Source organism: Coregonus clupeaformis, chromosome 36, assembly GCF_020615455.1.
Source record: "Coregonus clupeaformis isolate EN_2021a chromosome 36, ASM2061545v1, whole genome shotgun sequence".
Taxonomy (NCBI): domain Eukaryota; kingdom Metazoa; phylum Chordata; class Actinopteri; order Salmoniformes; family Salmonidae; genus Coregonus; species Coregonus clupeaformis.
In genome coordinates, this window is record NC_059227.1 from 17,603,865 (window position 1) to 17,627,012 (window position 23,148).

The 23,148-nt window shown below is 46.0% G+C and overlaps 1 protein-coding gene across 6 annotated transcripts in view; it reads left to right on the top strand.

Moving 5' to 3' along the window:
* LOC121552963 (protein FAM184A) overlaps positions 1 to 23,148 on the top strand; it is a 113,653-nt gene that overhangs the window by 47,056 nt on the left and 43,449 nt on the right. For all 6 annotated transcript variants that reach the window (XM_041866081.2, XM_041866085.2, XM_041866082.2 and 3 more), the window contains 4 exons: positions 4,169 to 5,023; positions 10,915 to 11,050; positions 14,353 to 14,534; positions 21,903 to 22,088. In XM_041866081.2, the coding sequence (XP_041722015.2) occupies positions 4,169 to 5,023; positions 10,915 to 11,050; positions 14,353 to 14,534; positions 21,903 to 22,088 (1,359 nt within the window). The remainder of the gene's footprint in view (positions 1 to 4,168; positions 5,024 to 10,914; positions 11,051 to 14,352; positions 14,535 to 21,902; positions 22,089 to 23,148) is intronic.

Here is a 23,148-nt window from a genome sequence, read left to right on the forward strand (position 1 = left end):
GCCAGACGGATTACCAGGACGTGTACTCCGAGCATGTGCTGACCAACTGGCAAGTGTCTTCACCGACATTTTCAACATGTCCCTGACTGAGTCTGTAATACCAACATGTTTCAAGCAGACCACCATAGTCCCTGTGCCCAAAGACACTAAGATAACCTGCCTAAATGACTACCGACTCGTAGCACTCACGTCTGTAGCCATGAAGTGCTTTGAAAGACTGGTCATGGCTCACATCAACACCATTATCCCAGAAACCCACGCTGATCCTCAACACGGGGGCCCCTCAGGGGTGCGTGCTCAGTCCCCTCCTGTACTCCCTGTTCACCCATGACTGCATGGCCAGGCACGACTTCAACACCATCATTAAGTTTGCCGACGACACAACAGTGGTAGGCCTGATCACCGACAACGATGAGACAGCCTATAGGGAGGAGGTTAGAGACCTGGCCGTGTGGTGCCAGGATAACAACCTCTCCCTCAACGTGACCAAGACAAAGGAGATGATTGTGGACTACAGGAAAAAAAAGAGGACTGAGCACGCCCCCATTCTCATCAACGGGGCTGTAGTGGAACAGGTTGAGAGCTTCAAGTTCCTTGGTGTCCACATCACAAACAAACTATCATGGTCCAAACACACCAAGACAGTCGTAAAGAGGGCACGACAAAGCCTATTCCCCTTCAGGAGACTGAAAACATTTGGCATGGGTCCTCAGATCCTCAAAAAGTTATACAGCTGCACCATCGAGAGCATCCTGACTGGTTGCATCACCACCTGGTATGGCAACTGCTCGGCCTCCGACCGCAAGGCACTACAGAGGATAGTGCGTACGGCCCAGTACATCACTGGGGCCAAGCTTCCTGCCATCCAGGACCTCTATACCAGGCGGTGTCAGAGGAAGGCCCTCAAAATTGTCAAAGACTCCAGCCACCCTAGTCATAGACTGTTCTCTCTGCTACAGCACAGCAAGCGGTACCGGAGCGCCATGTCTAGGTCCAAAAGGCTTCTCAACAGCTTCTACCCCCAAGCCATAATACTCCTGAACAGCTACTCATGGCTACCCGGACGATTTGCACCCCCACCCCACCCCATCTTTTTACGCTGCTGCTACTCTGTTAATTATTTATGCATAGTCACTTTAACTCTACCCACATGTACATATTACCTCAACTACCTCAACTAGCCGGTGCCCCCGCACATTTACTCTGCACCGGTACCCCCCTGTATATAGCCTCCCTACTGTTATTTTATTTTACTTCTGCTCTTTTTCTCAACACTTTTTTGTTGTTGTTGTTTTATTTTACTTTTTATTAAGAAATAAATGCATTGTTGTTTAAGGGCTGTAAGTAAGCATTTCACGGTAATGTCTACACCTGTTGTATTCGGCGCATGTGGCAAATAAAATTTGATTTTATTTGATTTATGTGCCAAACATGCTGACTTCAGCCTAGATATGAACACCCACAACCAGAGAGCTTTGAGTTGACCACCCCGGTTCACTTCCGTGTCTCAATCTTGCCACCTTGAATCACTGATCTGTCACGATCGTTATGAGAAGCGGACCAAGGCGCAGCGTGATAGGCGTACATACTTTTATTAAGTGTACACAACACGAGCAAAAACAACAAAACGATACGTGAAGTCCTAGGTAATACAACAAACCATACGGAACAAGATCCCACAATAAACTGGTGAAAACAGGCTGCCTAAGTATGGTCCCCAATCAGAGACAACGAGCTACAGCTGTCTCTGATTGGGAACCACCCTGGCCAACATAGAAATAAACGATCTAGAACAAAACCCATAGAAAACTAAACATAACAAGTCCACACCCTGGCTCAACATTTAAGAGTCCCCAGAGCCAGGGCGTGACATGATCATCATTCATTTATGGCAATAAGTCAGATTCCTACTTCTTTGAGTATCAGTATTCTGTATGACAGAGTGTGAGAGATGGGAAATATTGAGTAGTTCGCTCTGAAACCTTAACCAGAACCATCTCCAGTGTTGCCCTGAGGTGTCTTTGCCTTTTATGATCTAAGGGATCACTCTTTGTTCTCCATCTTCAGCATCTTCAAACATTTCTGGGAACATGAATGAGGCTTACCTCTCTGCAGGTATTGTAGCTTAGTGTTATGACTGAGACAATTAGTTTACACATTCGTAGCTAGCGGTAAGTAGGTCTATGCCTACTCTTGGGGCTTTCGGCTCATGTTTCAGACTGACTACAACGCAGCCAGTGTTATATTGGTCTCATCCCGGCAGTGATGAATGCATCCATCTACAATCACTGATTCATCTTTCACAATTTATGCACACAGCGCATAATAAGGCTGGGATATCAACCACTAAAAGTTGGCCTTAGTGGGAGTGACCATATAATTCTATTGGAGTGACCTACTGAGTAAAGTATTTGTCATTTAATTTTTGTGAATCACACGACTGCATTGCGTGGCTCTGCGCTTGTGGTGTGCTAGCGTACGGGGGAGAGTTAGGGGGAAGGTGCTGTGGGAGATGATTGGTTGGTAGATTAAGCCAATTAAGTCAATGCCTATGTATTGGCTAACGAAGGCCAAGCTTGACAGGTTGGTCCACCAGACTCTTGGCGCATTTGGGCGGAAGTGTCTGGGAACGAGATTACTGTCATTATGAGAACATCTCAGCCAGCAGTTCCACACATTGATCTGTGGAGGTGGGGGCGGCTGATGGTAATAATACCTCTCACTTATCCAGGCAGCAGCAATACTTTACTATGTTGAGTTAAGAGTTTGCAATCAATACATAACTATGATGTCGATATTTTTGAGAGAGAGAGAGCGAGAGAGAGAGAGAGAGAGAGAGAGAGAGAGAGGCAGAGGCAGGCAGGGAGGGTTCCTCTCAGGTCAAATGGAGGGGAGAATCCATTATGGGACAATGACATCACTGAACGCTTCTCTGCCAAAGCCATTGTCTCTCAGTCCACTACTCTCACCCACTGAGCCCATGGGACTGCAGACTGCACTCTCTCTATCATCTCTCTCTCTTTATCTCGCTCTTCATCACTCCCTCTCTATCTCTCTCTTCATATGTGGCTGGCTAGATTGCTGCGTTAGCACCAGATAGGCCCAGAACTTTTAGCTCTTTCCCCTAGTCATTTGTCAAAACAATTATGGAAATGAATTTTGACTCAGCCCTCATCGCTCGTGAGAAACTGCACAAGCTGGGGCCCTTTCATTCCCATAGAATGCCTTTCATTGAGGGTATTCAAATATTAATATTATGTTTATAATGAAAATTGAGCTGAGATCCTGCTACATAGGCCTTTTATCTCCTTTGAGAGATTGCCATGCGATTGAGGGATGGCACAGCAGTAGAGGTCACAATAGCAAACAAGAAATGCCTGTTGGTTTAGTATTTTCTTGAATAAACCTTTGATAAAAAAGGTCCTACCTGGTTGGGTACAATGTGTTGCATCTGCTCTTATTTGATGGAGAGCTGTAATGGACAGTCACAAGAGTGATAACAATAGGAGTTGGTCTAAAAGTTAACATTTTCTAAACATTTTAGCATATCAAAAACACTGGCAAGTAGTAAACACCCTGTTTTCACCCTGGCGTATAAAATATGAATACAATTCTCAGAAAAGGCATCTTCTTATGACAGGCTTTTCAAAAGTATTAAAGTGATGAATTATTGACTATGTTTATCTGGTGAGAAAACAAATAGCCTTATTCCTTAGGGCAGCAGCCCGGAGCCAGCACCCTGGATCAGTAGAGGGGAGGGAGGATTAAGATTAGGGGGAATTTCTCATGGCTCTTGAACTATAAATGTAAAATGTATTTCCCCCCTAAATTCTGTGTGACCAGAAAATCACTTTGTAGTCAGATTATCCAGGCTTTCATTTGGAAGTCATTTTTGGGATTTAAAGGTCAGCCACTCACTTAACTGTCAATCATCTGTCTCATAAGTGTTTTTTGACTGTTTCAGGAAGTCAAAGTAATGATAAACCTTCAAGGTATCCCTTTTAGTTTGAGGACAATGCTATAACACATCACCACACAGTTTGAACTTTCTTGCTGATGAACATTTACTTTGATCTCCAGCACCTGCTCAAACAAGCCATTGTATATGCGTTTGTTCTATGCTATCCTTTCTCAACCACCATAATGATGCTCTCTCTGCCTCCCCAAGGTGATCTACGCCCTGAACACCAAGAACGATGAGCACGAGGCGGCCATCCAGACGCTGAAGGAGGCGCACGAGGAGGAGGTGCAGCAGATCCTGTCGGAGACGCGGGAGAAGATCATGCTGTACAAGAGTAAGATCAGCGATGAGATGGACCTGAAGCAGCGCATCCAGTCGCTCGAGGAGTCCATGGAGCTGCACGAGCGCATGAAGCGTCAGGCCCTCGCCGAGTTCGAGACCTACCGGCAGCGTGTGGAGGACATGCAGCTGTGCACCGAGGCCCAGCATACACAGCGTGTGGTAACCATGTCCCGCGAGGTGGAGGAGATGCGGCACTCGTTCGAGGAGAAGCTGCGCTCTTTCGGCACGGCGCAGGCCCAGTTTGAGCAGGAGAAGAAGCTGGTGCTGGAGGAGCTAAAGGCCAACCATCGGCAGGAGGTGTCGGAGCTGCTCCGCAGCCACCAAAGCCAGAACCAGAACTACAGCAAGGACCAGGAGAAACTGGGCCAGCTGCACAAGGCTGAGGTGGAGTCCCTGTCGGAGCGTGTGGAGGAGATTAAGGGGGACAAGAAGAGGCTGGTGGAGGAGTACGAGGCCAAGCTCAACAAGGCCCAAGCCTTCTACGAGCGCGAGCTGGAGGCCATGAAGCGCACACAGCAGCTCACCGCAGACAACCTGCAGGCCTGGAAGAAGACAGAGGCAGAGCTGCGGAGGGAGTTCCAGATGCAGGAGGCAGCACTGCAGAAGACCCTGGGGAAGCTGCGCTCCGAGCTGCAGAGGGTGCAGGAGGAGGCCCGGGAACACAGGGAGAAGTCCCACAAGCTGCAGGCCTCGCTCACTGCAGCCGAGAGCAATATCAAGGTAAGAGAGCCTGTGTTGATGGGAGATACCCCACTGTGGCTTAAACATCCTAATGAAAGCCCTCAAAGCTATTAGAGTCTTAAAGAGATACATGAGTGAACTTTATAGTATAAGATATGTAGCATTGATGTTAAATTATCACCGTCATCTTTAAACCCTGTAATCCTTAAATCCAGAAAGCAGTCAATATCTTAGTCCTGAAAATCCCATTGTGGTTTAATAGTCATTTAATGAAATGATTAGAAGTTAAAATCTGACTTTGAAGTGCGAAGGATTAAAAAGGTGTAATCCATAGTTTGATCTAAATTGAAGGGTCCATTTAAAATGCCATAATTAGACCTCTTCATCATTCACACTCTCCGAATCTTTAATCATGGTGATTTTACAAAAAAAAAGTTGAACTCTATAATGCTCCTACCTAGGGTTGCACGATATGAGCAAAAAATTGAATTGCGATTATTATTTTTATCAAATATTGTGATTGCGATTTGATGTGCAATATAGATCAAAACAGTTAGGTGAACTGTTGGAATCATAGAATTAAGCAATAAGGCATGAGAACCCGTGGATTATCATTGTTACAGGAGGGGACGCAGTTCCGGAGCGACCCACTAGGTGTCATCCTCCGACAACCTTAGGCAACTCCTCACTCACAGTCGAGGCAAATCATATTCCTATTGGTGTCACCTGTGTCTATCTGATTCACCTGTGTATTTATGCCCTCACTTCCCTGTGTTCCCTTGCTCAGTTTTCTCTGCTAGTTTCTCTATGTCCAGCAGTTCTACTCAGTGTCTGATCGGAGACCTATGTACAGGTACTTGAAAAGTGTTCTCCCTGTTTCGTTATTTGTTTCAGTCTTAGGTAGTATTTTGTATTTTGGCTGTCAGCCGGTTTTTGGAGACTTATTTGCTCCGCCTTTGTTTTATCGTGATAAGTCCGTTATTTTGTATTCTGGCTTCGGGACCACCAGTAAAGATCCTTGTTTCACCATCTCTGCCTACTGCCTACTGTATATCCTGCACCGCACCTGGGTCACACCTCACACCTCACACCAACCCTTACATATCGTGTGATAACTCCCGACTAAGGGCTGTTCTTAGGCCGGAGGCGAAGCCAAGTCCTTAGGAGGAGGTTATCACACGATAATCCTGGGTTCGAGGGCCGTATTGCTTTTATGAAATGGTTGGCAATATATTTAAAAATAATAATAATTACATGTTTTCATTAAAAACTTTATTTTAATGAGTACATTTGATTTATTTAATTCTTCCACCAGACGATATAGTCCGGGCAAAAAACAGTTGTTAGTTCTGAAGTTGCTAACCAAACAGGCTGGTTGTTAATTCTATTCTCATGTTTTGTCCCAGTCGTTCATTCTATTCATTCCATGTTGCTATGCTAAACAAATCATTGGCATGTAGCTAGCTAGCAGAGGTTCAATGATGACGAGACACAATGATGACAAGAGATAAATAATGTATAAATAGGCAACAAGAGCTTCAGAAAATAATGATTTAAAAATAATTGATAAATAGGCAGCAACCAGCTGATTGTCCAGTCAATAAAATAGTTATAGAGGATCGCTAGGCTAACGTTACTTCTCCTTTGCTAGCTAGCTAGCTAGCCAACTAAAGATAACACACAATCACATCAAGCAGCTGAAATAACAGCAAACCATGTGCACCTTTGTTTTACCTTAGTTTCTATTGCCATTTCTTTGGATATATCCATTATCATTATCCTGATGAATGAATTTGCCTGGCTCAGAGAAGCTGTCAGTCTTGCCACGTTCCTATGCATGGCACGGTGGATATTGCAAAAATCACTTTGATTTGATTTGACTCAGGGAGGAATGTACCATATAACACTGGTTACTACAGATATTCCCTTTCAGTCAGCCAAAGACCTAGTCTCTGTAACATGTATTGGGGGATCTTTGTTAGCTAGCAACTTTCTCTGAATGTGTTTTAATCGATAGCTCCCAGGAGTTCTTCCAGTCAGTTTAATATGGGACGGGTGCTCAGGTGTGACACGATGATATCAGCCATGCTGCCACAATTTGATTTTTCATTAAGAGAAACAAAAGAAACTGTGAGGGTGATTAAAGCGTGTCCTCTCTCACTAAACAGCTCATCACACACACACCAGCACCTGCTCATCAGGGAAATCATACCACACAGACCAATCAGAATGCATCCCCTCTTTCACTCCTGACAAGATGTTTATTTTACTGTAGCTAGCATTGTTTGTCTCTCTACAAAAGATGCAGGTGTCATTTAGTGAATGATTCAGGATTTGAGAGAAAGTATAGACATAACCCTTATGAGGGAATGTGGCACTTAAGGCCTAAGATAGATACTTTACAACTCCATCTTATATTCAAATTGAGCTTGGGCAACAATTATGTGATTCCCACCCAGGCATTCTTAAATTGAATATCATATTTTAGCTTGAGGAAATATAGTCACCTAATCAATGCATTTTAATTTTTTTACTCCCCACACCGATCCTTCAGAAAAAGGTTTACGTTTAAGATTTACATTTTAGTTATTTAGCAGATGCTCTTATCCAGAGCGACTTACAGGAGCAATTAGGGTTAAGTGCCTTGCTTAAAGGGATACTTTGGGATTTTGACAAGAAAGCCATTTATCTACTTCCCCAGAGTCAGATGAACTCATGGACACCATTTGTATGTCTCTGTGTCCAGTATGAAGGAAGTTAGAGGTAGTTTCATGAGCCAATGATAACTAGCGTTAGCGCAATAGATGGAAGTCTATGGGTATCTGCTAGCATGCTATGTTAGTGCAACTACCTCTAAACGTCCTTCTTACTGGACACAGAGACATAAAAATGGTATCCACAAGTTAATCTGACTGTGGAATTACACAAAGAGCCTCAATCCCGATGTATCCCTTTAAGGGCACATCAAGAGATTTTGTTTCACCTAGTCAGCTCAGGGATTTGAACCAGTGACCTTTTGGTTACTGGCCCAACACTCTTAACCTCTAGGCTACATGCCGCCCCGCTACCTACTGCCCCACCAGACGAGTCAAGATATTTACATATACATTAGAACTCCACTTCCAAATGGACGATATTCCCATGGGAAATGTAAATCTAAGTGACTATTTCATGGCAATTCCGATGAATTATTTCAAAAGTAAACCTTGAGAGCAGTAGAGAACATGTTAAGAATGAAAAGTGGCTAGTCTCTCTCGCTACATCTCTACAGAGAGAGTGCAAATGCAGGAAATAAAAAAAAGAGTGATGTGATAGAGAGAAGAAGAAAGAGAGAAAGAAAATTAAGTGATTATTAGAGAGTATGAGTGAGTGAGTTGTATACAGTGCATTCGGAAAGTATTCAGACCCCTTGACTTTTTCCTCATCAATCTACACAAAATACCCCATAATGACAAAGCAAAAAACGGTTTCTATAATTTTTGGCAAAATTATAAAAAACGAAAACTGAAATATCACATTTACGTAAGTATTCAGACCCTTTACTCAGTACTTTGTTGAAGCACCTTTTGGCAGCGATTACAGCCTCAAGTCTTCTTGGGTATGACGCTACAAGCTTGGCACATCTGTATTTGGGGAGTTTCTCCCATTCTTCTCTGTAGATCCTCTCAAGCTCTGTCCGGTTGGATGGGGAGCGTCGCTGCACAGCTATTTTCAGGTCTCTCCAGAGATGTTAGATCGGGTTCAAGTCCGGGCTCTGGCTAGGCCACTCAAGGACATTCAGAGACTAGTCCCGAAGCCACTCTTGCGTTGTCTTGGCTGTGTGCTTAGGGTCGTTGTCCTGTTGGAAGGTGAACCTTCGCCCCAGTCTGAGATCCTGAGCGCTCAAGGATCTCTCTGTACTTTGCCCTGTTAATCTTTCCCTCGATCCTGACTAGTCTCCCAGTCCCTGCCGCTGAAAAACATCCCCACCGCATGATGCTGCCACCGCCATGCTTCACCGTAGGGATGGTGCCAGGTTTCCTCCAGACGTGACACTTGGCATTCAGGCCAAAGAGTTCAATCTTGGTTTCATCAGACCAGAGAATCTCGTTTCTTATGATCTGAGAGTCCTTTTGATGCCTTTTGGCAAACTCCAAGCGGACTGTCATGTGCCTTTTACTGAGGAGTGGCTTCCGTCTGGCCACTCTACCATAAAGGTCTGATTGGTGGAGTGCTGCAGAGATGTTTATCCTTCTGGAAGGTTCTCCTATCTCCACAGAGGAACTCCCTGGGACTAAACACCTCCCTCTGCAACTGGATCCTGGGCTTCCTGACGGGCCGCCCCCAGGTGGTAAGGGTAGGTAACAACACATCTGCCACGCTGATCCTCAACACGGGGGCCCCTCAGGGATGCGTGCTCAGTCCCCTCCTGTACTCCCTGTTCACCCATGACTGCATGGCCAGGCACGACTCCAACACCATCATTAAGTTTGCTGATGACACAACAGTGGTAGACCTGATCACCGACAACGATGAGACAGCCTATAGGGAGGAGGTCAGAGACCTGGCCGTGTGGTGCCAGGATAACAACCTCTCCCTCAACGTGATAAAGACAAAGGAGATGATTGTGGACTACAGGAAAAAAAGAAGAGGACTGAGCATGCCCCCATTCTCATCGACGGGGCTGTAGTGGAACAGGTTGAGAGCTTCAAGTTCCTTGGTGTCCACATCACCAACGAACTATCATGGTCCAAACACACCAAGACAGTCGTGAAGAGGGCACAACAAAGCCTATTCCCCCTCAGGAGACTGATAAGATTTGGTATGTGTCCTCAGATCCTCAAAAAGTTATATAGCTGCACCATCGAGAGCATCTTGACTGGTTGCATCACCGCCTGGTATGGAAACTGCTCGGCCTCCGACCGCAAGGCACTACAGAGGGTAGTGCGTACGGCCCAGTACATCACTGGGGCCAAGCTTCCTGCCATCCAGGACCTCTATACCAGGCGGTGTCAGAGGAAGGCCCTCAAAATTTTCAAAGACTCCAGCCACCCTAGTCATAGACTGTTCTCTCTGCTACCGCACGGCAAGCGGTACCGGAGCGCCAAGTCTAGGTCCAAAAGTCTTCTCAACAGCTTCTATCCCCAAGCCATAAGACTCCTGAACAGCTAATCATGGCTACCCAGACTATTTGCACTGCCCCCCCCACCCCCGCCCCCTCTTTTACGTTGCTGCTACTCTGTTTATTATTTATGCATAGTCACTTTAACTCTACCCACATGTACATATTACCTCAATTACCTCGACTAGCCGGTGCCCCCGCACATTGACTCTGCACCGGTACTCCCCAGTATATAGCCTCCCTACTGTTATTTTATTTTACTGCTGCTCTTTAGTTATTTGCTTTTAACACTTTTTTCTTTTTTCTTTTTTCTTTAAAAAAAATGCATTGTTGGTTAAGGGCTTGTAAGTAAGCATTTCACTGTAATGTCTACACCTGTTGTATTCGGCTCATGTGGCAAATAAAATGTGCATTTATTTGATTTGAGATTGGGGCGGCAGGTAGCTTAGTGGTTGTGCCAGTAACTGAAAGGTCGCTGGTTCTAATCCCCGAGCCAACTAGGTGAAAAATCTGTCGATGTGCCCTTGAGCAAGGCACTTAACCCTAATTGCTCCTGTAAGTCGCTCTGGATAAGAGCGTCTGCTAAATGACTAAAATGTAAAAATGAGATTGATGAGGGAAAACAGTTATATATGCAATTTTAGAATAAGGCTGTAACGTAACAAAAAGGGAAGGGGTCTGAATACTTTCCGAATGTACTTTATATACTGTTTCATTGTTCTGGCAGAGAGAATGAACACAGGTCAGGAAGTTGACCCTGTGCTATGCGTGTCTGTGCCTCAGGAGTATAGGCTAATATGTGCTCTGTGTGTTTCTGTTTGTGCTCCAGGAGTTGAGCAAACAGCTGGACGAGGTGACGCAGGATGCCGAGATCGTGGAGATTCGACAGAAGGAGGCGGAGTGTGAGCTGGAGGCCACCAGAGATCGTGTGCAGCAGCAGGCCACAGAGATCCTCCTCAAAGCCAGTGAGTTAGCTTTCCACCTTCTTTCCCACCTCCTCTCTGTTAGCGTTCTTATCCTACACTCTCCCTCCTCCTGCTGTTACTGACAGTATACACCCTACTACACTCTCCCTCCTCCTGCTGTTACTGACAGTATTCACCCTACTACACTCTCCCTCCTCCTGCTGTTACTGGCAGTATACACCCTACTACACTCTCCCTCCTCCTGCTGTTACTGACAGTATACACCCTACTACACTCTCCCTCCTCCTGCTGTTACTGACAGTATACACCCTACTACACTCTCCCTCCTCCTGCTGTTACTGACAGTATACACCCTACTACACTCTCCCTCCTCCTGCTGTTACTGACAGTATACACCCTACTACACTCTCCCTCCTCCTGCTGTTACTGGCAGTATACACCCTACTACACTCTCCCTCCTCCTGCTGTTACTGACAGTATACACCCTACTACACTCTCCCTCCTCCTGCTGTTACTGACAGTATACACCCTACTACACTCTCCCTCCTCCTGTTGTTACTGGCAGTATACACCCTACTACACTCTCCCTCCTCCTGCTGTTACTGACAGTATTCACCCTACTACACTCTCCCTCCTCCTGCTGTTACTGACAGTATACACCCTACTACACTCTCCCTCCTCCTGCTGTTACTGACAGTATACACCCTACTACACTCTCCCTCCTCCTGCTGTTACTGACAGTATACACCCTACTACACTCTCCCTCCTCCTGCTGTTACTGACAGTATACACCCTACTACACTCTCCCTCCTCCTGCTGTTACTGACAGTATACACCCTACTACACTCTCCCTCCTCCTCCTCCTCTCTTCTTTCCTCCTCCCTCCTCTCTCTGTTACAACCCACGCTACTGCACTACCTGAGCAACACTAATGAACCACAATGTGATTAATGACCCACACCACTCTTAGTCCTACATGATTTCCCCCAACATTTAAGTCTATGTATGTATCAATTACTTCAAGTCATGAAATATTAAAATAATGTTGGTTCAAATTTACCAAGTCTTTGCACCAGTTTGCATCAGATATTTTCAGGAGAAAATAACAGGTACACAGGCTCAAGCCTACTGTATATAGGCTTCCATCTATTCACAATTATCTGTCACGTGACTCTCTTTCCTTATCACTGGTATGATACATTCCCAATGGATGGCAGAATGAACCAGAACCCAGAGAGAGATTTTTAATACACTCTGGAGGTAGGTAGCTCCAGCTTCAGCTAGCGTACCTGTTGACAGGAGATTGTGCTGTGACAGATCACCTCCCGGTATCCCGGCAACAGAGGTCCAGTGTGCTCTGCAGTCTTGCCCCAGCTCTGCTCCGAGACCTCTTCACCCCCCTGGTTCTGGAATGTACCTTGGTGGGGAGAGGGCTCACCTAGACCCCCTCACCTAGCTCTTACCTAGCCCTGCAACATCTGTTGTGGTTCAAATGCCTGTCATACCATGGTCAAGATATATAACAAGGACAGAGAGAAAAACAACATGTTTGCACTTTGTGTCTGGAATTTTCCGTGGTGCCTATTGTGTAGCTGTGTAGTACTGTATATATCTGCAGGCCCATGTTTGGAATCAGACACAGAGATGCTGCTGCTGCTGAAAACACTAACCTCTTAGCTGTTAGAGAAACACAGGGTGTTAGCCTCACGGTTACTTGGGCTTATCTGAATTGCTGTAACATAACTGTTTAATGGTGAAATGGTGTATCTCTGCACTAATGGTATTCATAAGCCCAAGGATGTGAAAGCCGTGTTCAAATGAATTACGCCCATTTTAAGTCATGCTGCACTTTGTACAGTCTGTACTGCAGCGAGCCCTGCTGTATACTCACAGCCATGCCTGTATGATCTGATTTGATCGCTAGTTATGCCTTGCTGCATCAATATTTCATCTGGCAGTGAAATACTGAAATACTGGCTCACCAAAACGTCAATGTTTAAACAGTACATTGACCCAGGTCAACTCTCTATGGTAATTCTGCTGGTACAGGTAATCTCATTCTAGTAACACTGTATGGCTGGACTGTTTCTCATAGTGATAAGCAGCAGTGTGGCGGTGATATGACTGCTGAGGTCTCTCTCTCTCTCTCTCTCTCTCTCTCTCTCTCTCTCTCTCTCTCTCTCTCTCTCTCTCTCTCTCTCTCTCTCTCTCTCTCTCTCTCTCTCTCTTTCTCTCTCTCTCTCTCTCTATCGTCTCTCTCTCTCTCTCTCTCTCTCTCTCTCTCGTCCTTCTCTCTCTCTCTCTCTCTCTCTCTCTCTCTCTCTCTCTCGCTCTCTCTGTCTCTCTCGTCCCTCTCTCTCTTTCTCTCTCTCTCTCTCTCTGTCTCTCTCGTCCCTCTCTCTCTCTCTCTCTCTCTCTCTCTCTCTCTCTCTCTCTGTCTCTCTCCGTCCTTCTCTCCCTCTCTCTCTCTCTCTCTCTCTCTCTCTCTCTCTCTCTCTCTCTCTCTCTCTCTCTCTCTCGCTCTCTCTGTCTCTCTCCTCCCTCTCTCTCTCTCTCTCTCTCTCTCTCTCTCTCTCTCTCTCTCTCTGTCTCTCTCGTCTCTCTCTCTCTCTCTCTCTCTCTCTCTCTCTCTCTCTCTCTCTTCCTCTCTCTCTTTTTATCGTTCTCTCTCTCTCTCTTTTTATCGTTCTCTCTCTCTCTCTCTCGTCCTTCTCTCTCGCTCTCTCTCTCTCTCTCTCTCTCTCTCTCTCGCTCTCTCTGTCTCTCTCGTCCCTCTCTCTCTCTCTCTCTCTCTCTCTCTCTCTCTCTCTCTCTCTCTCTCTCTCTCTCTCTCTCTCTCTCTCTCTCTCTCTCTCTCTCTCTCTCTCTCTCTCTCTCTCTCTCTCTCTCTCTCTCTCTCTCTCTCTCTCTCTCTCTCTCTTTTTATCGTTCTCTCTCTCTCTCTTTTTATCGTTCTCTCTCTCTCTCTCTCTCTCTCTCTCTCTCTCTCTCTCTCTCTCTCTCTCTCTGTCTCTCTCGTCCCTCTCTCTCTCTCTCTCTCTCTCTCTCTCTCTGTCTCTCTCGTCCCTCTCTCTCTCTCTCTCTCTCTCTCTCTGTCTCTCTCGTCCCTCTCTCTCTCTCTCTCTCTCTCTCTCTCTCTCTCTCTCTCTCTCTCGCTCTCTCTGTCTCTCTCGTCCCCCCCTCTCTCTCTCTCTCTCTCTCTCTCTCTCTCTCTCTCTCTCTCTCTCTCTCGTCTCTCTCTCCCTCTCTCTCTCTCTCTCTCTCTCTCTCTCTCTCTCTCTCTCTCTCTCTCTCTCTCTCTCTCTCTCTCTCTCTCTCCTCTCCTCTCCTCTCCTCTCCAGGTCACATTGGCAGCCTGCAGGCCACTCAGATGACCCACGAGGCAGCCATCCGGGACCTGGAGTCTGAGAAGTCTCGTCTGAAGGACAAAGTGGTACGTCTAGAGGAGGAACGCGGGGCCCTGCAGAACAAGACCCAGACACTGGACGACAGGCAGAGGCAACAGATTCTCTCCCTGGAGAAGGTGAGCCTTCGGTGGCGTGGAGGGAACTGTATTTCTGCCATTCTGGAGCCTGGAGTTGTCTGAGGACTAGGGCTGTTGCGGTGACCGTATTACCGCCACACCAGCGGTCACGAGTCATGAAGGCAGTCAAATTCCATGTGACTGTTTAGTCATGGTAATTAGGCTACTCTAAGCTCTGATGCTGCTGATGGTCATTAGTAGCCTACCAAACTTACTAACTGCCTCGTACTCAGCACTCTGTTGTCCCTCTAATCACTCTGACATCAATGCAAATATGTTCGAAATCTAATCAAACACTTCATTAGAGCCCATGAGCTCATGTTGCACAACATTTCAATAGACTATGCAATTTCACGAGAAAACAGAGTGATGGCTTCTACTAAAAAGAGGAGGATCCCATAAGCTTTCTATAGGCTAGGCCTACTATATTTATTTCTCAACTTTCCTAATATTAAGCACATTGTTTATCTTTACAACAGGAGTATAGCCTACCTGGCTGGCATGAAAATCAACCATGGGAAAAGTGTCCTCCATTCGCTATTTAAGTGCATAGATGATGTATTTTTACCCGCTCCCCCTGTTTCGAGACAGGTACATGATAATGGCCCATTCTAAATAAAAACAAATTTCACACATATATTATTTAGTACAGTTGAAGTCGGAAGTTTACATACACTTAGGTTGGAGTCATTAAAACTCGTTTTTCAACCACTCCACAAATTTCTTGTTAACAAACTATAGTTTTGGCAAGTCGGTTAGGACATCTACTTTGTGCATGACACAAGTACTTTTTCCAACAATTGTTTACAGACAGATTATTTCACTTATAATTCACTGTATCACAATTTCAGTGGGTCAGAAGTTTACATACACTAAGTTCACTGTGCCTTTAAACAGCTTGGAAAATTCCAGAAAATGATGTCATGGCTTTAGAAGCTTCTGATAGGCTAATTGATATCATTTGAGTCATTTGGAGGTGTACCTGTGGATGTATTTCAAGGCCTACCTTCAAACTCAATGCCTCTTTGCTTGACATCATAGGAAAATCAAAAGAAATCAGCCAAGACCTCAGAAAAAAACTTGTAGACCTCCACAAGTCTGGTTCATCCTTGGGAGCAATTTCCAAACGCCTGAAGGTACCACATTCATCTGTACAAACAATAGTACACAAGTATAAACACCATGGGACCACGCAGCCGTCATACCGCTCAGGAAGGAGACGCGTTCTGTCTCCTAGAGATGAACGTAAATCAATCCCAGAACAACAGCAAAGGACCTTGTGAAGATGCTGGAGGAAACAGGTACAAAAGTATCTATATCCACAGTAAAACGAGTCCTGTATCGACATAACCTGAAAGGCCGCTCAGCAAGGAAGAAGCCACTGCTCCAAAACCACCATAAAAAAGCCAGACTACGGTTTGCAACTGCACATGGGGACAAAGATCGTACTTTTTGGAGAAATGTCTGATGAAACAAAAATAGAAATGTTTGGCCATAATGACCATCGTTATGTTTGGAGGAAAAGGGGGAAGGCTTGCAAGTCAAAGAACACCATCCCAACCGTGAAGCACGGGGGTGGCAGCATCATGCTGTGGGGGTGCTTTTCTGCAGGAGGGACTGGTGCACTTCACAAAATAGATGGCATCATGAGGAAGGAAAATTATGTGGATATATTGAAGCAACATCTCAAGACATCTGTCAAGAAGTTAAAGCTTGGTCGCAAATGGGTCTTCCAAATGGACAATGACGCCAAGCACACTTCCAAAGTTGTGGCAAAATGGCTTAAGGACAACAAAGTCAAGGTATTGGAGTGGCCATCACAAAGCCCTGACCTCAATCCTATAGAGAATTTGTGGGCAGAACTGAAAAATGGGCCAAAATTCACCCAACTTACTGTGGGAAGCTTGTGGAAGGCTACCTGAAACGTTTGACCCAAGTTAAACAATTTAAAGGCAATGCTACCAAATACTAATTGAGTGTATGTACATTTCTGACCCACTGGGAATGTGATGAAAGAAATAAAAGCTGAAATAAATCATTCTCTCTACTATTATTCTGACATTTCACATTCTTAAAATAAAGTGGTGATCCTAATTGACCTAAGACAGGGAATTTTAACTAGGATTAAATGTCAGGAATTGTGAAAAACAGAGTTTAAATGTATTTGGCTAAGGTGTATGTAAACTTCCGACTTCAACTGTATATGTAAAGACAAGATTAAATCAAGAATATTCTTATGGGTGACAATATTAGCCTATCACTTGTTAATTATATATTAGCACTTGTGAATGATGCCCAGCATAAGAAACATCAAAAAAAAATTGCCTACTTTCTCGAATCATAGTCGTACATCTCATGTAGCCTAGGCCATAGGCCTAAATGTTTTGATAAGGTTTGTATCACAACTAAAGTGGCCAAATAACTTCTTAAAATTAAGCACATTCATCCGCATACATAAGCAGTGGGTCAGTTTCAAGTTTGGGGAAGATAATTTTCACCATAAAAATGCACCTTTATAATAAAAGCTTTAAAATATCATTAGGCCTACTCATGCGCAATCACATTTGCAGTAACATTTTGAAACATTTTGGAACATTCGCGCTTATAGCCTACTGCCATGTGCACATTGCTGCGCTTATAATGTGAAGAAATAGCCTAATAGTTTATCAACATTTTAAGCTAAATGTTCTGATCTGTTGCGTCAGCCACATTGCGTAAAAAATGTTTTTTCATGCTAGTGGTTGCATTAATTTTGGATCTATTGCATTCCACAACTGTCCCAGACTATGTTTGGAATATTTTTTTCTCACACGGAATTGAATAGGTCGACTTTTGTACTATGGGGGATACTAGATTGACATAGGCTAGTTATTTTGCTGTTCATTAGGCCTACTCATCTTGTTGGCTGACGAAAAGTAAATGTGGACAGTTCTTCCAATATCTTCAGTATGCACTTCGGAATTGGAATTGGATAAGGACGTGTGCAGTGGCGTCCCCGATGTGTCTGTCTTCACTTGTAGCCTGTGAGAAAGACCCGAACACGTGATGGGAGAAGGGCACAACGGCCACTGGCCGCAAAAGCCATTGATTTTTTTAGGGTGCATTACGGCCACAAAGGGAATGCCGCTGTGAAATTCAAGGCATTATCAAGTGCTTGACTAATGAAGTGTGTACAGCCTGTGTCACGATCGTCTAGTAGCGAAGTAGACCAAGGCGCAGCGTGTGAAAGAAACATGACTTTATTATATTAAAGTACTGAACCAAACAAAACACGATCGTGAAGTCCACAGTAACACTGACTGAACACGGAACAAAAACCCACAACCCCAAGGTGAAAACAGACAGTATAAATATGGCTCCCAATCAGAGACAACGAGCCAACAGCTGACACTCGTTACCTCTGATTGGGAGTCACTCATCCAAACAAAGAAATACAACCACATAGAACAACCCAACCAAACAGAACACCACGAAACGAACACACCCTGGCTCAACATACAAAGTCCCGGAGCCAGAGCGTGACAGTACCCCCCCCTAAAGGCGCGGACTGCGACCGCGCCTCAAAACCCCAAACAGGGGAGGGCTGGGTGGGCATTTCTCCTCGGAGGCGGCTCCGGCTCGGGCTTGACCACCACCCTTCCACAATCCCCCGTAGCGCTCCCGGTCCGGTCTGGACCCCGCTGGCTGGATCTGGACCGGACATAGACGGAGCGGATTGCTCAAACTCCGTAGTGGAGTAGCTGACCTGATCAGGCACCGGACTGACGACGCGCACCCCCTGGCTTGGCGCGTGAGGCAGGAACGGACCGGACCTGGCTGACGATACGAACCCTTGGCTTGGTGCGTGGAGCCGAACGGACCTCACCAGGCTGACGACTCGCATCCTTGGCTTGGTGCGAGTAGCAGGAATGGGCTGGATCAGGCTGACGACTCGCACCCTTGGCTTGGTGCGAGTAGCAGGAACGAGCTGGACCAGGCCGACGACGCACCCCGTAGGCTTGGTGCGTGGAGCAGGAACAGGCCGGGCTGGGCTGGCGACGCACACCGTAGGCTTAGTGCGTGGAGCAGGAACAGGCCGGACAGGGCTGGCGACGCACACCGTAGGTTTGGTGCGTGGAGCAGGAACAGGCCGGGCAGGGCTGGCGACGCACACCGTAGGTTTGGTGCGTGGAGCAGGGACAGGCCGGGCCGGGCTGACGACGCACCCCGTAGGCTTGGTGCGTGGAGCAGGGACAGGCCGAACAGGGCTGGCAACGCACACCGTAGGTTTGGTGCGTGGAGCAGGGACAGGCCGGGCCGGGCTGACGACGCACCCCGTAGGCTTGGTGCGTGGAGCAGGGACAGGCCGAACAGGGCTGGCAACGCACACCGTAGGTTTGATGCGTGGAGCAGGGACAGGCTGGGCTGGGCTGGCGACGCACACCGTAGGTTTGGTGCGTGGAGCAGGGACAGGCCGGACCGTACTGGGAACACACACCACTGGCTTTAAACGGGGATCAGGAACGGGCCGGACCGGACTGGCAATCCACCTCAGTCCCTCTCGCCGTGCCTCTACGACTTCCTTCCCTCCTCTCGCCAATGGCTCCCGTAACCCGGTGGCCTTCTCTCCTCTTCTCCTATTTCGCCCTGTGGCAGCCTCCTGCTGCCCAGTCGCCCATGCCGTGTGCCCCCCCCTAAAAAATTATTGGGGGTGCCTCTCCTCCGTCCGACGATGGCACTGCTGACGCCGCTGCTCCTCTCTCGCCAGGGCCTTGATCCTACCCCAAGGTCCCTTGCCCCCGAGCATGTCCTCCCAGGACCACACTTTGCCCACCTGGGCCATCGCCAGCCTCTCTATCTCCTTTCCCGGCGCTTCCTCCCATGTCCAGTCTGCCTCCGTCTGGACACGCTGCTTGGTCGTTGTATGGTGGGTTTTTCTGTCACGATCGTCTAGTAGCGAAGTAGACCAAGGCGCAGCGTGTGAAAGAAACATGACTTTATTATATTAAAGTACTGAACCAAACAAAACATGATCGTGAAGTCCACAGTAACACTGACTGAACACGGAACAAAAACCCACAACCCCAAGGTGAAAACAGACAGTATAAATATGGCTCCCAATCAGAGACAACGAGCCAACAGCTGACACTCGTTACCTCTGATTGGGAGTCACTCATCCAAACAAAGAAATACAACCACATAGAACAACCCAACCAAACAGAACACCACGAAACGAACACACCCTGGCTCAACATACAAAGTCCCGGAGCCAGAGCGTGACAGCCTGCGCAAAAAAACAAAGCAGAGCTCATGACTTTCAAGCAACTTTTTTCAAATCATCATTAGAGTCGCATCATGCAGCCTTACTATGTATTAAAAATCAAAACATATAGCCCAACGTTTGTAGAACAACAAAAGTTACATGAATAACTCTAAATTAAGCATATAGGAGTACCTATTTCTTTGTTAACCGCTCAACACAAAATAGCCGCATGTGCGCACTCCCTCAAATCGTTTGGAGAAAATATCCTTTCTATTTTATTCAGCTTTATTAAATTGTATTCTTTAAACTATAAAATCATGCCACGGAATTCTAAGAAAATCTTGTCTGCTAAATGAACTAGTTTAGCCCACAGCCATTTGGCATAGCCAGATCAGGGCCTAACATAAGGACAACTCAAAGTATGCTATTCTGTTCTTCTGAAATAGACTACATTTTCATTCCTCTCTCATGCGGTCTCATATGGTCTGTGTGTATGCGCCTCTGTCCGTGGCCGGAAAGAACAGGCGCAATGGATTATGGTCATTGTAGTTAATTACAAATTTCTGTGGTGAACTAGGTTGAATATTTGCCTTATGAAAACTTCCAATCAGCCCAGCATCCCACATAGTTCTTGACAGATTCTCTCGTGAATGATTTGATTTCCCTCTAGAGAAACGGCGCGTTGAGCTCACTAACTAAATGGAATTCAAAGAATTGAACCGTTGTCGATCAATTAGTTGTTTAATAACCGAAAGAAAACCCAACATTTTGGTTAATTGCTCAGCACTATTCACAACACTCAACATCTTGGAAAGAGAAGTTACTGGACTAAAAAAATTGGGCTTTTGTTGACGTTTAGCTGATTATTTCGATTTAGCAAAGACTACACTTTTGGTGTAAATAGACATCCATTTTGCGTCACAGTTTGCTTCATATATCTCAACTATTAGCCATGGCTGCTTCTTCCTCTATAGTCACCGTTTTTCTTAAAGCCATGCTTTCTTGTTGTAAAATAGCATTTAACTTCAATTATTGATGTCAGAGTACACAAAAAAACTCTGATTTTACGACTAAGCATTTAGCTTGCTCCTTGGAAAGTCCTCCTTGCTCTCAGGAGTTACAGAGCCCTGAAATATGCATCGCATCTGAACACACAAAACTACAGATTGTTATGCTGCTGAGCGGGTTAAACTTGACCAGCCCCCACCAAATGTTACGTTATTTGTGAACAGTAGCGCCGTAGACAAACTGCAGTTCCCCCGTAAATGAATGTCAAGCATAATCTATTTTCCATTCAGCATTTCCATTATGGTAAAATGCACAGTTGAAGCTTTCACTATATGTCGTTCTGCGTGACAATATCAGTGGAGGCTGCTGAGGGGAGGACGGCTCATAAGAATGGCTGGAACGGAGCGAATGGAATGGCATCAAACAATGTGTTTGACGTATTTGATACCATTCCACTTATTCCGCTCCAGCCATTACCACAAGTCCGTCCTCCCAAATTAAGGTGCTACCAACCTCCTGTTGTCAATATGCTCTCAAGACAGGGAGAGTGTTCTGTTGACAGTGACCCGCACCACTCAATGCTATGTCCCCTGTGTCTCAATGACAATTCACCACAATGCTGTAGCCTGAAAACCTGACCTCACCTTTCCAGTTCCCAGGAAATCTCTCTTCTGTTCTGTTTCCCATTACCATAGCCTTGAGTTCGGTGTTACTATGGCAACCTGCTGTGAACGGCGGTGTGAGTGCATTGTGCAGTAATCCACTGGGCTGCTGGCGTTCTGAGAAACGCCACTCTCTCTCTCTCATCTGGTAATAGAGGCCTCTCTCTCCGTTCGATTTGGCTCGCTGCTTGAGCCTCATCTCTGAATGTGAATAATGTGTTGAAGCATCCTCAGGCTGTCACTTTCCTCTGTTACAAGACACCAAACAGCCGTTCATGTGTTACCTGTGTCTAACTGACTCAGATGCTCACTCAAATGACCAAGGAAATAGAAATAAGACAGTAATGAGTTTAGCATTCTGTTCACAGCTGGGTTTAATAAAACTAGAATCAAACATCTTTGATTAACACAGGGCAGACTGTCATGGTGTTGTCTCTGTGTGTGTTGGTCCATCAGACTCTACGGGAGGAGAAGCAGGTGTATGAGAAGGAGATGATGAACATGCGTGCCAAATACGAGGACGACGCCGCCCACTTCAAAGAGTCACAGACCCGGGCGCTGGAGGAGCTGTCGAAAAAGCACAGGACCACCCTGGAGAACACACAGACTACTGCCGAGAAGGAGAAGCGCTGGCTACTGGCCGTAAGAAGAGTGTACACACACACACAGACACTCACACACTCACACACACCTCAGGTAACACAACACTGCACTGCACCTACGCAACACACACACACTGCAGGGGAGCTGCACCTACACAATGCAGCAATGGGATGGGATTGGGATTTCCATACACAGCAGTACACTGCAGAAATAATCACTTCACCTCCAAGCTATGTTTTGCTATGATTTGGCTATTGTTATGAATAGCAAATGGACTGGGCTTACAGTAATACATTCTGTAATTGCATTATTGTGCAGATCTGTACCAAACTACACTCATCTGCTCTTACAGTACACAGTGACATTACAACCACCCTAATGAACAAGTCACACAGGATCCAACAGCAAGACTAAAGAGCAACAATGATTATCTTCTACTAGTTGAACGTGATGATAAGAGAAAAGGTCAATGCTGAGTCTGAACCTCATTAGGAGAGCCCAATGATTATCAGTTTGAAATAGGACTACAAACAGCTGGTGGAACCACTCTGTAGAGACAGAGAAAGAGAGCCAGAAAGAGAGAGAGGAGAAGGGAGAGAGAAAGACTCATTGCCGTGGGCAGAACAGCTTATCTTTCCTCCAAGTCCCTCCATGTCATTTGCATGCATGAATTTCAGGCTTTGCTGCGCTGGTTTGGGTCTACAATTTGTCAGAGCTACTTGTCAAGGCAATCCCACAAGTGTTGAGAGCAGCTCTGTGCTGGTGTAGCTTTGAGTACCCTCAAGTGCTGCCTGCCATTCTACACAGAACACATAAGTGCTGTTACTATGGATGTCTAGTGGTTTAAAATCATACAGAAAGAGGTTGGTTATATTGGTTGACAACAGACCCATCAAAAAATGTAATGTGTGTTTGTCACTAGTCTCCCTCAGCTTTTAGGGCCGTGTTTTGCTCAGATCTTGTTTAGGTCTTTCTCTCTGTTCATCCATCTCTGTATTAGAGCCCAGTGCTATATACCTCCGCCATGTCTATCTCTCCCAGGCTGTGTCTGTATGTCTCAGGCTGTGTCTGTTTGTCCCAGGCCTGTGTCTGTGTGTCC